Below are 16,097 nucleotides of genomic sequence, written 5' to 3'. Positions count from 1 at the left end.
TATTGAAACATAAACTATAGGATGAATTGGTAACTTTAATCAAAACATACCGTAATTTTCCTCATAGATTATGGCAACTTTGGTCCAGTTTAGAAAAGACATTAAATCTTTGAATGCTTTATTCAGATGGTCTTGGGCTGGATACAGATTAATACTGAACTCTTTGAATGCAGGTTCGAAGTCCATCCTAGCTTCGAGATGTGGTACATCTAAGGCTTCACAAATACTTTGAATATGCGCTCCTAACAGAGGATCTGATGGTCCGAATATTCCTTGAACAGATCGAGATAATTGCTTGCACGCTGTAATCAAAAACATCATTAACATTAGTCAGAACAAAATTTAATAAATGTTTGATTTTTTTTTACTTGAAAAAAATACTTCATTAGAAACCTCGAATGAGGGTAGTGCAAAGAAAAGTTGTGTTAGCAGAAAATTATATGAGAGAAAAGAATCTGTGGTTTTTCACTGAAACATCTCTCCTACATTTACTCTAGGATACTTTCTCCTTTCAATAGCCGAATACCGCTTTGGCCAAGAATTTGATCAAAGGATAAATAAGCTTGTACGACAGCTCTTTTACAAAAATATTACCTGTTAGCGATTAACATTTTTTAATTAGTTGTGATGGTAAAGTGTGAGTGCGAGCGAGACGGCGGAGCAGCAGAATTTATTTTCTATGTATCATTATTATTATCATTATTATTACTATTATTATTATCATTATTAATACCGGAGTGTATTTAATATACTAAAGATGTTTTTTGTTTTTGTTGTTCATTTACATTTCTTTTGTATTTTGTTTAAAAATAATTATAATTTATTATAATGTTTAATCAACATCACGAATTATTTTTGTTTAATGAAAAAGTTTATTTAGTTTTAAATATTTGACTGAGATTTATTATTATTTGAAAATGCGCGCGAATGTTTGAATACGCCACCGCGGCGAGAGGTGGCGAAGAATTTCGCCGCTCGTTCGTTTGCAGTAAAAACCGACGAGTTAATATAAGCGAAACTGCGTGGTGATAATTTTTGTTCTTTTAAAGAACAAAAATTTATTTTACCTGAAAGAAAAATTTAATTAAAATCTACGAACAGATTCAAAATATTTGAATAATTATTTTGTTAATTATTTTCATTGTGGAATTAACTTTTTTACTAAGTCCCAGAAATGAAATTAGTATGGGAAATTATTTTGGTAAAAATTATTATTTGGCAAATGTTATTTTTTTCTAAGTCCCGAACGACTTTTGTATGGAATTGATTTTGTGTGAAATTTATTGTAATCTGTTGAAATTGATGGATGAATTTGATATTTGATCAGATTTAAATAGTCGAAAAATCTGAAGTTTGACGATGAGCGATAGATGGCGATAATTTTCCAAGATCTTTCACTCTTGGAGAAAGGTCTAGGAAATGACAAAAGCGATTTTGATTGACGCAAAAATTAATCAAGTTTCCCAGTGGTTATAACCTTCCTAGTAGAAGACCATTCACCAGGAAGGAACCAAGGAACTCCTACCTCGTCTCCGACCAGGAACCAGGTAAGTGCTGACTTGACCATTTGGGGGAAATTTGGCCACCGGGAAGGGTTGCTTTCCAAGCACCCAAACGGGACCAGGGATAAGTCGGGCCATAGGAAAGGGCTGCATTCCAAGCACCCAAACGGGACTAGGGGGTAAGTCGGGCCCCGAAGGGTTGCTTTACAAGCACCCAAACGGGACTAAGCGAAAATAGGGCCGTAATTTAGGGTATACTTCTTTGTAAAGGTAGTAGACAGAGTTTGGCCACCAGGTGGCACAAAAATACGAAAAACAAGCGGTGTGTGCAAGTTATGTTCGAATAATGTTTAGTTTTGTCATAAAGTTTGTATGTATTATCATCTTAAGTTTTGATATTTGTTGTTTTCAATAAAAGTAAATAGTATATCAATTATATTCAGGCTCAAATTTCATTTATAAATTATATAAACTATCTCCGAAAAGATCCTGGACTCCGGCGAAATTTCATTCGAGCTAGGAGATATAGATATTTGGGTAAGTCTCGACCAAATCACCAACGGTTAAAATTCACTCCTTTTGGAAACCGGAAAAATACCCGTTACAAGTTACATCAACACATGAATAAATAGGTATTTAGTATATTACGTAACTTGTTCCAATTATCTCTGCTTAAAAATTATTTAAAGGATTAGTTAAAGAAGCTTGATATTTAATATCTTAAGTGATTTTAAATACTACCTCTTATAGGTATTAAGTACCTGAAAAATCATTTTTAGTACTATTATTTTTTAGAGTTCATTATCTTCGTTTTTTACGGTTAGAAACTTGAAATTATGAAAAATAATAAATAAAAAGAAAATGTCTTCCTGATTAAAGAAATAATTCTGTTATTGTGAAAAATTAGTGTACTGCTTATTTTTCCAGTCATTGAAAGGGATCCAATAATTTCGTAATAAACGGTTTAGTATGACCCACACTAACAATTTCTTTAATCGCATATCCCAAATGTTACTTATTTTAGAAGCCAAAAATAAAAATGGTAAATGAAAAGACATAAAAAAAAATAATAATAATAAACTAACTTGATTTACAAACGACATTTGGCAAAAGTACACCATTATTGCAAGTACACCCTTGTCGACGTTTCGGAGCTCATCATCCGGCTAAGGGGAGTAAAATCGTTTCAGTATAGTGATTAGACCAGTTTTATTTATATCTATATAAAGTATTCTTTTAGGAAGTATTTTTGTATTTTTACTACATACATGCTGAGAATAAAATTTTACTATCACTGGATTAATTTGATTCCCGAGTACAAAATAAGAAAGTAAATTATTTTTGTCGTACTAGAGAAGTAGTTATATGTTGTAATGTTATTAATTTTTGGAAACATACTTACAGAGCAATTAATAAAATGAAGAAGACTGTACTGACATGTGAAAATAATGTGGAAGAAAACGTAAGACAAATTACGAATTAGAGATAGAATTATCAAAAAATTGAAATTCATTTTATCAGTGGTTTTGAGGTTTTTTTTACACATAAATTTTGATAATTGATAATTCTAAATATAAAACTATTAAGATTTTATGTTGATCATAAAAGTCGGAAATTAACAATTAATATCTTGGTAAGAATGACCATCATATATACTGTAAAAACTACAGTACAAAAATCCTTGATGTTACCACAAATTTTTTTATTTTGAACAGAAAATAAAATTAAAAAATGATGAAAAACAATCTTTTCATTTTTATACACACCCGTAACGACCACATAAGAAAAATTTTTCTTAATTTTATTAGATTACTAAAAAATTTATAGCTAAAAAATATTTGAACATTCATTTGATTCTTTTGAGTGATAGTAAAATTTCTTTCATATTTATTGCCTTTTATTGGAAAATTGATGAAATAAATCGTTTTATTACACGGAAGTACTTGTTAGAATTGAGTTACATTATTTCCTGTAATTCATCGGAATAAAATGTACATTCAACTACAAATTTCTTCCCATCAGATATCGAAATTTTCTTTTCACTACTAATTTTCTCTCACTTTGCAGCGAAAATTTTAAATAAATTCTCTCTTGAAACACTAGATTGAATCATACAATCAATTAACAAATCTTTTCAAGACACTGAAATGGGGAATGATGATATTTATTTGCTACTATACAGCCAGTTCAATAAAATGACATTCACACCTATTGTCTCTTGAAAATACACTGTTGAATAAATTGGAAACGAATTTGGATTTTATAGCTTACGTAGCACCGAGCCACAAATGTATTGCAGACTCATCATGTCTAACTAGGAAATGCTCGGTACAATTGTCGACATGCGTGGTGGTTGAATTAATTGGGGCACTTTGAAAACCTTGCGGAACTGCAAGTAATGTAGCGATGTAATAGTTAAACACTTAGCCAATTGGCTTTGGTTTATTTCAACCATTATATCACCACATGTTCCAATGTTAGCGATCTATACGGCAATTTTTATAATCGCGTCGTTTTCCAGCCTTATAATTGCTGACTGTAAGAAAAAAAAAACTAATAAATAGTAACTTTTACCAGCAAAGTGTATCGAGAATTGAATTTCTTTGAGAAAAAGTTTCTGCCATTAAAGTAAACATAAATTTTTAGTCAATAAGAAGATGCCGAATGATAAAAGTATTGAATTGAATACACGTAAAAGATAATCTAATCTTTATATTTTATACTTTTTAAATTAAATTTTTTCACATGCTGTGATAGCTTTTGCAACATCTGCTTCAAAGTTAAATTTTTCGAGTGCAATGTGGTGGTTAAAGTACTCAATATATTGTCTTAGCTGTATTATGCATTCCCCTGCATCGTTTAAATTTAATAAATATGTATCGACGAAATCTGTCAATACTACTACATAAGAAGACGTTTTTTTTTTGTGACACCTGATTACAAGTTACCGATAAAAAATAATTCAAACTTGTACCGTCTAAAATTTGTACAGTTTAAAGTTAACCAGATCATGTTTCTAGAGCAAAAAGGGAAAAGGGTGGGGGTATCTCAAATTATACATCCTTCTTCCTCTGCAGAGCAAAAAGGGCATAGTAAAATTTTTTTACTCTAATCAACATAGAAATTCAAAAATTATGAAAATATACTAAAAAAAAATGGGCTTAAGGTTTGTGGCGGGAAAGTTCGAAACGGGCGTAATTTCACGTCCGAGGCGAAGCCGAGGACAAAAATTTACGCTCGTTTACGAACATTCGCGTCACAAACATTAAAACGAATATCGAAAAAAATTCGTTGTCAAAATCGTTACTAAACGGTCAAATGACATACAATATTTTTCGTTATTATCGCGTAATAAGTTTTATCCTTGAGGGACAGGAGGCAAATAATGACATATGAATCGCACACCCCTATATTTAAATCTTATGAAGTTTCAGAAGGGCAAAAAAACTTAGTTTTATATTAATTATTTTTTTATTAATATTTATTTATGGCGTGGTTGTTATTTTATTAACACTAGGTTGGATTCGCAATCAACTGCTGACAGAGAAATAATTAGCGCCATTCAATAGTAACTAAGTTTAAAATTTACTCAAAATCATCAGTTGGTACGCTAGAATGTGACTTTTTTTCACCTCTCTCAATTCCGTCTGGATGTACACGAAAAGTTTATAAAAAAAAAGGAAGAAAAAGTTCGTAAAAAAAAGGAAATTCAATTTTCTGGCCTTCGGTTGTAATGTACTATTTTAACGCAAAAAGAGTGCATGTCGAAAAAATTTTAAATTTCCTTAATTTCTGCATAAGAAATTGAACCTTTTGAACTTCTAGCTAAAACGTTTGAATATTGTTAGAAAGTCAAGTAATAATAATTACCGAATTACTGAATAATAGTTATTGAATTTAGTCAGAACAGAAATAAAGCTTTCATCAAATCCCGACGTTTGGCATCCCAACAATCTAAAAAATTTTCAATTTTGATCGCTGCAGAAATTCTACACATTCAATTTCTGATTTGAAACGATAAAAAATAATAATACAATGTTTTTTATCTATATCCTTTTTAGGAATGCTTTATAAGTAACGGAATAAATCATAAAATATGCTAATTATCCCGAGTTGAAAAAATTAACTGCTATGCTAAAACAATTTATGTAAGCTCATATAACCCGACTAGAAATTATTTTGGGAATGCCCAAGGTACCCTCTGGGCCCCATTGGGTTTCAATGGGGTATGCCCAATAGGGAAATCCCAATGAGGATCCAATGAGAACCCAATTGGGAATTCCCAATTAAAAAGGAAATAAATTTATTGTCAATTTCTCTAGTTGGGATTCATGTGGGATTTAAATGGGAATACCCAACGTGGAAATAAAAAATTTTTTGCAGTTTATTTCTAGTTGGGATTCATGTGGGACCAAAGTGGGAATGCCCAATATAAAATTAAAAAATTTTCTGAAGTTTTTCTCTCGTTGGGATTCATGTGGGATCTAAATGGGAATACGTCCCACGTGGAAATAAAAAATTTTGTACACAGTAAAAAATTTTACGTCATTGAGTAACTTATTGTTAAAAATTTCTGTGTTAAGTATTTAACACTTTTATGTGTAAATTTAACATTTATTCTGTTAAATCAACACAAAAAAGGGTTAAAACATTAACATAAAAATTTTTGACACAAAATTTTTTAACGCAATGACGCAAAATTTTTTACTGTGCACTTTTTTCCTAGTTGGGATTTTTGTGGGACCAAAGTAGAAATACCAAGGGGGAAAATGAAAAACTATTATCAGTTTTTCAATTTATCCCTTTGAAATCATTTGCGAATGCTTCTTTAATTTTCTCATCTCAACATTATCAACTGTTGGCAAGACAGTTTTCACCCACTTGTAATCCATTAATCTTTATGTATTTTGTTTATCGTTTTATTTACGTATTCATTTTACGCTGAAACTACACGAAAATTCTAGTTTTTGTTTTTCACAACGTTGTTGCGAATCGTTTTTATCTTTTTATTTTAAGAATCTTATTTTTATTATAATGTTAAATGCTAGCAATAAATTAAACAAGACTCGTGAACTTGGGCGGCAACGAGTAAGGCGACACCGTGAATTACTTGACCAGGTTAATAGTGCACAATCACTTTCAGATTCCACAGGATCTGAAAATGAACAATCATTAGTGTATGATAGTGAAAACAATGAACAAAATGACATTTTTTTGAATGATATATTTATTAATAGTTCATCTGGTAGTGAGTCTGGAAGTGAGTCAACTGATACCGAAGAAGAATCTAATGAAGAATTAGATGACGATTTTCTGAGTGAGTCAGAGGAAAGTGAAAGAGAGCTATTGGACAGTGAAGAGGAAGAATTGATTCAGAATGATGGTGAAGAGACTTGGAACGATATTGACGAACTTCGTCAATGGGCTTTAGCAGATCCTCCAATTCCACACAGTAGACTGGAATCATTATTAAAAATTTTGCGGAGAGAAAAATATCCCATGTTACCAAAGTGTGCTAAAACATTTTTAGGCACAGATAAGCTCACATATGACATCGAAAAATGGGATAATGATTCAGGAGAGTTCGTGTATTTTGGTACAGAGAAAAATTTACAACAATGTGTAAATACCGAATTATATACGAAGTACATCACATTGAATTGCTGGTAAATGTTGATAGAGTACCATTATACAAATCCAGTAATATCCAATTCTGGCCCATTTTGTGTAATGTTTTCAACCAACCCGATGTTTACAAGCCTTTCTTGGTAGCAGTTTATTGTGGGAAAGAAAAACCTAAAAATGTAAATGATTATTTAACAAATAAACAAATTTGTCATAGAAATAAATCACCTTCAAGAAGTTGGTATACAAATAAATAATGTTCTTTTTCAGGTATCTATTAAAGCATTTATCTGTGATAGACCTGCTCGAGCATTTATAAAGTGCATTAAAGGACATGGGGCTTATTGGGCCTGCGAACGATGTGAGGTAAAAGGTCGACGAGTATCAAGAAGAACAATATACCCAATAAAACAAAATCAATGTACGCCAAGATCAGACACTTCATTTAGAGAACAAAGTAATTCCGAACATCATACTCGTGTTTCTCCTTTACTGAAGATCATTCCTGCTATTAACATGGTTAAAGACTTTGTTTTAGATCCTATGCATTTGGTGCATTTGGGTATTGGTAAAAAAATATTTGATTATTGGTTTAATTGCAATATAAAAGCTGTGAAATTGAGTAGAAATTTAAAAACCTTACTGTGTAACTTACTCTTGCAAATCAAACATCAAGTTCCTCAGGACTTTCAAAGAACTACCAGATCATTGGATGACTTTTCAAAGTTCAAAGCTACAGAGTATCAGTTTCTTTTACTATATGCTGGTCCAGTTATTTTTAAAAAAGTATTGTCTCAGGATGTATACAAACATTTTTTGCTATTAATATAATGCCAACTGTGTTTAAATGAAATACTAATTACTGAACTGTTAATACAAAAAATTACAAAATTAAATATGCATGATCTATAAATATAAACTGTGTTTAGTGAAATATTAACAATAGTAACAATCATTTATCTTTTAATGGTTTTTAAAGTTATTCAGTAAAAGATGTCATTTTTAAATCCGGTGTAAATAAACAACGAAATAAAAATAATAGAAATGTTAGGTATCAGTTCACAGTCAAGGGCGATATACTACTACATATTTATACTATAGTGTGAGTTGAATAGCTATTATATTGTATTGGTGTGTTGCGTGGCGCGCGAGTAAAGAGTGATGTGTGGCGCGCGAGTAAAGAGTGAGACATTTTCACGTATTAAGTAGATGGTGACACTTGACGCGTGCCAGTTCGGACAGGTTTTTTTAGTGCTTATTATATTTCATTTTTTATGGTCATTGTTTTATAGTGAATATATTGCATCACAAAATGTCTCCTAATAAGTAAGTATCTATTAATCAATCAATCAATAAATAAATAATAAATTAAATAATTCATCAATTAAAATGTATACTGATAGCCCGGTAATCTCACGATTGTTTTTTTACTTGCATGAAAAATAAATTTTAACCTTAAAAAAAATTTATTCTGATTTATTCATATTTTTCTAGCTACATAAATCTTTTTTTATTCATGTATATTATTATAATACTAAAGTTAGCCGACGTTTTTAATTTTTTAATTGTTGTCATTGATTAAATTAGCAAAAAAAAATTTTTTCATTACATATTGCACTTACAGTTTTTCAAGTTTTTTACAAGTGAAAATTAAAAAAATTTTTTTTTTTTTTAATAATCTATTCAATTAAAAAAATTCTACAAATTTCCAGATGTCGACTAACTTAATTTTCATTATATCATTAACTACTCATGCGTTAATAATTGTTTTAATTAAATAACTATCGTTTATTAACTTATTAATTTATTAATTACGTGAAAAAAATCAATTTAAAGATAGCTATACGTATTGAAAATTTTAGTAATCTCTTTGAATATTTTTGAGTTGGATTTTTATAACTTATTTGTCTTTGATTAGATAAACGTTCATGATTATTGAAATTAATTAAATTTTTATGTTTTCAGGGCGTCCTATAAGTACTACTTAGTATTGTTCTCTGCGAGTAAACCTCATTAAGAGGTAGATATTGTTCCAGCCAGATGGTTATTTTATAATAACAAAAGTGAAACTTGCTATTGTAAATTCATGCCTGAACCTTACGACATGAGCAAGTTTCAACAGTTGCAAATAATGGTAAAGAGATGTGAAGACCCTTTACCTGACTGGCCTGACTATCCAGTAGAAATTAGAGGCAGAGCAAGTAAGTTAAATAATCTATTAATCAGAATAAAAAATATTTATAGAAAATATTTTATCAGGTAATTTCAAAGAGGCTCAGGAACGATTAGACGTTTTAAAAACGGAACCGTATGCGTACACAACAGAAAATGAGGAATCAGCGAGATCTGAATCTTTAAAGGATAAAAAATCGCTTGAGATACGAACGAAAGTAAACAACGCTGAAAAGTTGAGAGAGAAATTAAATACTGTGACTCTGAACTTCAATGCTTCAGGTAATATATATCTTTTTTTCAATAGTTTATTAACTATAAACCAATATTAAGTATCGATAATCAATTTATTAAGTATTTATTAACTATAAACAATGAATGATTTATTTTTAATTTTTTTTTACAGGCATTAGCAAAAAATCACCTGTTAATAGATCAAGAAGAAATGGGTCTAGAAACAAAGGAATTGATAACGTACAAAACGGGTCTAAATTATCTTCAGAAGATAATTCAATTAGTGATTTGTCGGCATACAGTTCTCGGCATGATAGTTCCGAAGGCTCATTTAATCTGCCTAAAAAAAATGTAACTTCTCGAATTAAGAGAAAAATAAATCTCCAAAAAAAAATCCCAAGAAGTTAAAGACGCGTATCCATGATAATGGTAGCAGTTTAGAAAACTTATTTAGCTATGAAGATTTTGCAAACGTTGGTGAAAAAAGCCAAGCTTTGAAAAAAGCCGATAATAGAACTTTTCATCCCTCGACTAGGTCTTCTGGTGAAAGTATGGAACTAGATTTAGCTCTGTTGAGAGATCAGCGGCAACAAGAATCTTTCAATACTAATCTAGGTAAGTTTTGAATTTTAAAATTTTAGTATAATTATTTATTCAAACTTTTTTTTAAAGGACTATCAAGACCCAAGGAATCATTAGATACTCTAATGAGTAAGTCAGGAGACAAAATATTTGATAATGATAATACGGTAGATACTCCATTATCACTTGACAAATCGGCATCAAACAACATTAAGATCGAAACATCACTCGAGATTTCTAGCACTAATACGTCTAAGAACTCGAGTCTAAATATAAAATCACGTCGAATTGGCCAAAGAAGTAAACGTAAGCGCGTTTTATCGATTAATTCCGACTCTGAAGATTATTCTCATGAAGTTAATCCTAATACTGATCTTTTGGAATCAAATAAACTAACTTTTCCTTTAAAGCCAGCCAGTGAAATTAAAATTTTAGAGAAATTACCAATGAGTAAACAGACAAATCATCAATTTGTGAAAACGGACTCAACAGTTAATGAAAGTAAGTTCAGCAACTTTTAATTTCACTAAATAGTGTGATAATGTGAAGCCAAACAAGTAAAAATTAATTTTTCATTTTTCGAAAATTTTTTAAATTCTTTAAAAGTTTAAAAACATAAAATTCGATAATTATTTGAAAGAAAAAATTAATTATTGAGACTATGCAATGATTTTTAGTCAGTTACTATTCAAACGGATTCATAATCGACTCAAATACAAATATTGAATTATTTAATCTCATAATTAATTAAAATTTACAATTGCTAAAATTTATTATCAATCATATGGCAAAATAACTACGGCTTGAGTTCGTCATTTATTTACATCAAAAAAATTATTAAAATTTGTACACAAAATTACAACTAATTATCCATCAAAAAACATTCGTTTAAATTTATAATTATTTGTATTATTTATAGATACGTCAAAGAATGATCTGATATTAAAATATTTTAAGAGTATTAGTAAACAAATTGGTCATCTAAACAGCCAGGTCATTCTTAATACTGCGGAGCTCAAAGATATTAAGCAATACATAACAAAAAAATGTTCTTGTAATGAAAGTGATAGTAATGAAGAAGAAGTTATTAATGACGATAATAATATTGACAACGAAAATCCCGAAGCTGGAGATAACGGGAAAAAAAAGAAAGAAGAATTTAAATTTCCAATCGATGATAAAGATAAATTTATCAAATTCAACGAACAGATTTAAGATACTCCCAAGTTCCGTGAACGATTGGTAAGTTTAATAAGATTTAATTTTTAAATAAAATTATAGTGCTGTTTATGGTGTACTGAAGATGCCAAAACGGCGTATAATTATTATACGTTATAATGGCAATTGGAAATTAAAAATTCTATTTTTTGATACCATCTTGTACTAATTATTATTTTTATTAAATATTTTTCAGATTAAAAATTTAACTCAAATGATCTCTACATCGGAAAACTTGAGCAAAAATATGACGTCAATAATTAAAAGTTATATTTCGCGTCAGGTCGCGCTTAAATACGTACCATCGCAATCATCAAAAGTTGATAATTCTAAATCTATATTTAAGGTTACTCCGTTTTATAATTGCATCGAAGGTATTTTTTTTTATTTTTTATTTAAAAACAAAATAGTCATAACATTTACTCTAATTTTTACATGCTTATAAATTTTAGTTGCAGTGCGCAAAAAATTGAAGTCTGGTGACGGTCACGAGCTATCTAATAAAGAAGTTCTTGATGCTATGTCCAACACGATTCGAAATTCAAGAGACTGGGAAGGTCACCGTTTACTTCGTATCAATAAAGTTAAAGAATAAAATTTTTTATAATTAATATTGAGTACTTAGCAATAAAAAAAAAATGTTTCATTATTGTAAGTATACTTTTAATTTCATACTTTTGGGAAATCTTTGGGATTTCTCCATTCAAACCCAAAGTCGAAATATTTTAGCGGGAATCTCTTGGGAATTCCCTATTGGGACCCAATTGGGATTTCCTAACTGTAGGCCCAATAGGGTTTTGCGTTACATGCCCTATGAGCGGTCCCTATAGGGCAGCCCAATGTGGCCCCAATTGGTTTTACTTTTTAATTTCTAGTCGGGGTGTTGGTGTATTGATGTTTATTTGATCCTTGTTCCTCTTATATTTAATTTACTTCGAATTATTGGATCTTAAACTGATAAATTAAAATTTTTATTGTAGTAATAGATTTTAAGAAAAAAATTAAAACAAGTAACATTAATTTTTACTTCTAACTTACGCGAAAGCATTCGAGAGACATGGCAGTGTCTAATGCCAAAATCTGCAGTTTTTTTATTATAGTGTTGCATAACTAATCAATTTATTTTTAAAAGCATAAATAGAATTTTTCAAACGCTTAGCCACAAAGAATCAATGGATGTTGTTCACTATTTTCACAATCAATACGTTATTTTGCTGTGCATGCATATTGAGTACTTTAACAGTTACGCAAGATATGATTTTTCCCTCGATGGATTTTATTTCATATCGTTGTATTCTGTGTCAAACATCGAAATAAATCTCGTCGCATTTAACATTAAACAAGGATATGCAGATAAAACTTAACGAGAAAACCTATAAAACATGTAAAATGTGTTCATCGTTGATAGTTTTGTTCGAGTATTCCAAACTCTTTTTAATAGAGATTAAATCGGTCATAGTTCAAAAATGATGAATAACATTTTATAACAATATTTACATCGACATTGTCACGAGCAGTTTTTTCCTCGTGATATATTTGATTAGTTTGTTGAGATTTGTCACGAAAGTTTTAATCACTAACCGGCGAAAACCGAAACGATACAAATTTCATTATTATAGAGCTATCCGAGTAAAAAAAATGAACGCAAATGAACTTAAGTCAGTTGTTTTTTAACGCAGTTAATTTCATTTAAGTTAATGTTTTTAATCCGTGTAACAAACGTAAATTGTGTGAGAGTACTTTTCCACTCTCGAACATTTTCCGTCAACCACCGTACTCTTTGGGCCATAAAATCCCTTGCCTGGCATTCAAGGGGCTCATGACATCACGGGACCCCAAAAACAACGCTGTGTTTAATATACTTAACGTATCGCATTATTGTAATCGTGGAGTACCATCTTGACATTTATATTTATAAACGAATTTAATCTATTGCATAATTTTACTGATAGCTATATTCTACAGGATTGATTAATTATTGTGAAACTTAATTAACTTCATTCGGATATTGTAAAGAGTATAGTTAGAACTCGAATAAATTGTTAAACTAAAGAAATAGACTATTACAATTGTAAGTGAATTCATAATAGGCATGTTTCATGAGATAGAGGATCCAAATTCCTTCAAATTTACATATTACAATTTATAAACATTAAGTTCAGGTGTGTAAAGAAGAAAAGAGTGCAATCTAAAAATATTATGATTTTTGAGTTATAAAGAAAAAAAAGCAATAAATCAGTGGTCTTAAAAAAAGTAGACTTGATATAAAACCATTTACTTCACAATACCTAGAGATTTATACTACGGAGTTTCTGTAGCTCTTTTTACAAGAAATCTGACCAATTTTTATAGGTCTTACTGAGTTTACTGTATTATATAAATAAAAATAATTGATGGCATGTCTTGGAATGGTTGCACTTGGGTAAGAACTTATTGTACTCTCTGGTAATACAAGAGATTAAAACTCGAATAAATACTAGTATTTGGTTTCATATGATGAAGAAAAATTAAATTATTACCGAGCTGAATTTTATTTTTTATTGACCACTGATTTGATTACAGAAAAATTATTTCAACTTAGGGTAAAAGTACCGTTTGTGGCCAGTGTACCTTTTTTGGTCACTTTATTTTCAAAATATTGTATAAATATTTCTATATACGCAAGACTTTATAAATTCAATTTGTATAAATGTACTAATTCATAAATTCTATCAAAATTCTACTTGAATAGTTAAATTTTTTACAAATTAACTAAAATACCAAGTGGCCAAAAATGGTTCTAAGATGGCCAAAACCGGTATTTCTACCCTATATTGAATCGCTCGTAGTACTGTCGGAATTATTACGTTCAAAATTGAATAGTATTCGGTCTATTGTAAGATAAAGATCCAATTAAATTTTTTTCAAGGCCACAAGAAAATGATGCAAAATATTTATTTTATTAAATACTAAATCTTATACTTATGAGAAATCTTAAACATTAGTTGGTTTATGAACGGCAACTTAAAAGTTTCCAACTATTCTATTGTGTACGATAAATTACTAAATACGTCTTTTATAAATACTATAAATATAAACACAGTGTGGTATGAATCAATTTTAGAGTACAATGTTAACATTAAGACTCAAGACAATACTTTGAAACTTTATACAAGTTTTTATACAATAATTTATGTGTTGACTTTTATTTCTGGGTTATTTTTATTGTACTGACCTTTTTTAGACGTTCTGAAAGAGTCGTCTTTTGGCACGTATTGAATATCATACACAAGTGTTGTGTTCGGTAGAAGACTTTTATCCTTGTTGATCCTATATATAGCATACTTAAATGCTAACTCCGAGGGACTGTCTTTTTGATCATCCGTGAATATTGCGCCTAAAACAAATATTGCAGTCATAAGAAAATAAATGTTTTACTTATTCAGATTTTCAATTTTCATTCATGCTTTCATCATCTTAAGTATACTTTATAAATTTTGATAATTTAATATTGTACAACAATCATTCATCATTAATAAAAAAAGTTGTATTATAATCAAAATGAGCCATTATCTTTGAAAATTGTCTACTAATATAAAAATTAATTTGATTAAAAAAAAATAATCTTAAACTAAATCTCATTCATTTAATTCAAGGAAAATTACCCGTAAATCATTTTTTTGACATTATTATGTATAGCAATATACGATCAGTCATATAAGACTATATATGAGAGTAAAAAAGTCATTTAATTTATTGTAATTTTTTTTTTTTTTCCCAGAAATATGTTCTCTTGTAATGAGACAATCCAGCAATAACGCACCCTCTTTTAACGTTTTTTAACACTAACTTTTATTTAAAGATTATATGTTTGCATAATTAAAAGCGGGATATGTCCTAATATACCCATGTATGATAGGCCCGATATGAAAATTAGCTTAATCAGTAGGGTGGGTCAAAAAAATCGAATAATTTATTTTTGACTTTATACTCTGAAAAATAGGTTCGTAGACACCTAAAAAGAATTCTCTCCAAGTATAAGCTCTTAATTATAACGGGAAGGTCCTCCGCTTTGCGGGTTTCTATTTTTTTCGAATAATCAGATAAAAAAATTTATATCTCGCTTCCAACTGCTTGGAAAAATATTCCGTGACATAGATTTTGTGAGAAATTGAATGCTTTACAAAAAAGGTCTCTTATGACTTTTTCAAAAACTCAACCGATTAAAAGATATTCATAGTTGAAGTTTGGCTATTTTAAGGAAAATATTCGTTTTTATTATGAATTTTATAAGTCGATGAAAAAAATTATTTCGGATTGCGGAACTCATGATTTTGTAGGAAATTTACTGCTCTACAAAAATGGTCTCTTATGATTTTTGATTAAGTGAAGCCGTTACGAGATATTCATCGTCAAACATTAACGAATATCAATATTTCCAGTTTTTGATCAATAATTCGATAAATTTTAATTTAAACTATGAGTTTCAGGAAAATTTACATAAATTTGAGTTTCGATCGATAAAGAAATGTTATAAACAATTTTTTAATATTGTTTTCAGTCTTGAGCTTGTTTGATTGCATTAAAACAAGAAATTAGAGCATTTTTTTCGACATATAGCCAATGATTAGTTTAATTTGAAGTGAATGACATATTTCTTTGTCAAATTTAATATGAAAAGTATTGAATCAAGTGAGAAACAACCAGTATTTAACTTTTTTATAGATAAATTTTTTATTGAATTATCAATTGCAATATAATTGTCTATATTTTTAACATAACAGT

At 29.4% G+C, this 16,097-nt stretch overlaps 2 protein-coding genes across 2 annotated transcripts in view; one reads left to right on the top strand and one right to left on the bottom strand.

Annotated features, from left to right (window-relative positions):
• LOC141530710 (glutamate receptor ionotropic, kainate 2-like) overlaps positions 1-16,097 on the bottom strand; it is a 243,848-nt gene that overhangs the window by 94,553 nt on the left and 133,198 nt on the right. Inside the window, exons 4-5 of the mRNA XM_074247986.1 lie at positions 14,548-14,709; positions 51-302 (exon numbers count right to left, since the gene is read on the bottom strand). Of these exons, the coding sequence (XP_074104087.1) occupies positions 51-302; positions 14,548-14,709 (414 nt within the window). The remainder of the gene's footprint in view (positions 1-50; positions 303-14,547; positions 14,710-16,097) is intronic.
• Positions 8,047-11,581, top strand: LOC141531449 (uncharacterized). Its single transcript, XM_074249286.1, has 8 exons — positions 8,047-8,453; positions 9,146-9,328; positions 9,387-9,581; positions 9,706-9,936; positions 9,996-10,148; positions 10,206-10,616; positions 11,035-11,357; positions 11,530-11,581. The coding sequence occupies exons 2-7, from the start codon at positions 9,214-9,216 to the stop codon at positions 11,328-11,330; spliced, it is 1,401 nt and encodes a 466-aa protein (XP_074105387.1). The 5' UTR covers positions 8,047-8,453; positions 9,146-9,213; the 3' UTR covers positions 11,331-11,357; positions 11,530-11,581.

Source organism: Cotesia typhae, unplaced genomic scaffold (assembly GCF_013202065.1).
Source record: "Cotesia typhae breed Kobodo isofemale line unplaced genomic scaffold, CoteBio_Ctyphae contig_5, whole genome shotgun sequence".
NCBI lineage: Eukaryota > Metazoa > Arthropoda > Insecta > Hymenoptera > Braconidae > Cotesia > Cotesia typhae.
The sequence above is the reverse complement of the archived record's forward strand: the minus strand, read 5'-3'. Positions and strand labels throughout refer to the sequence as shown.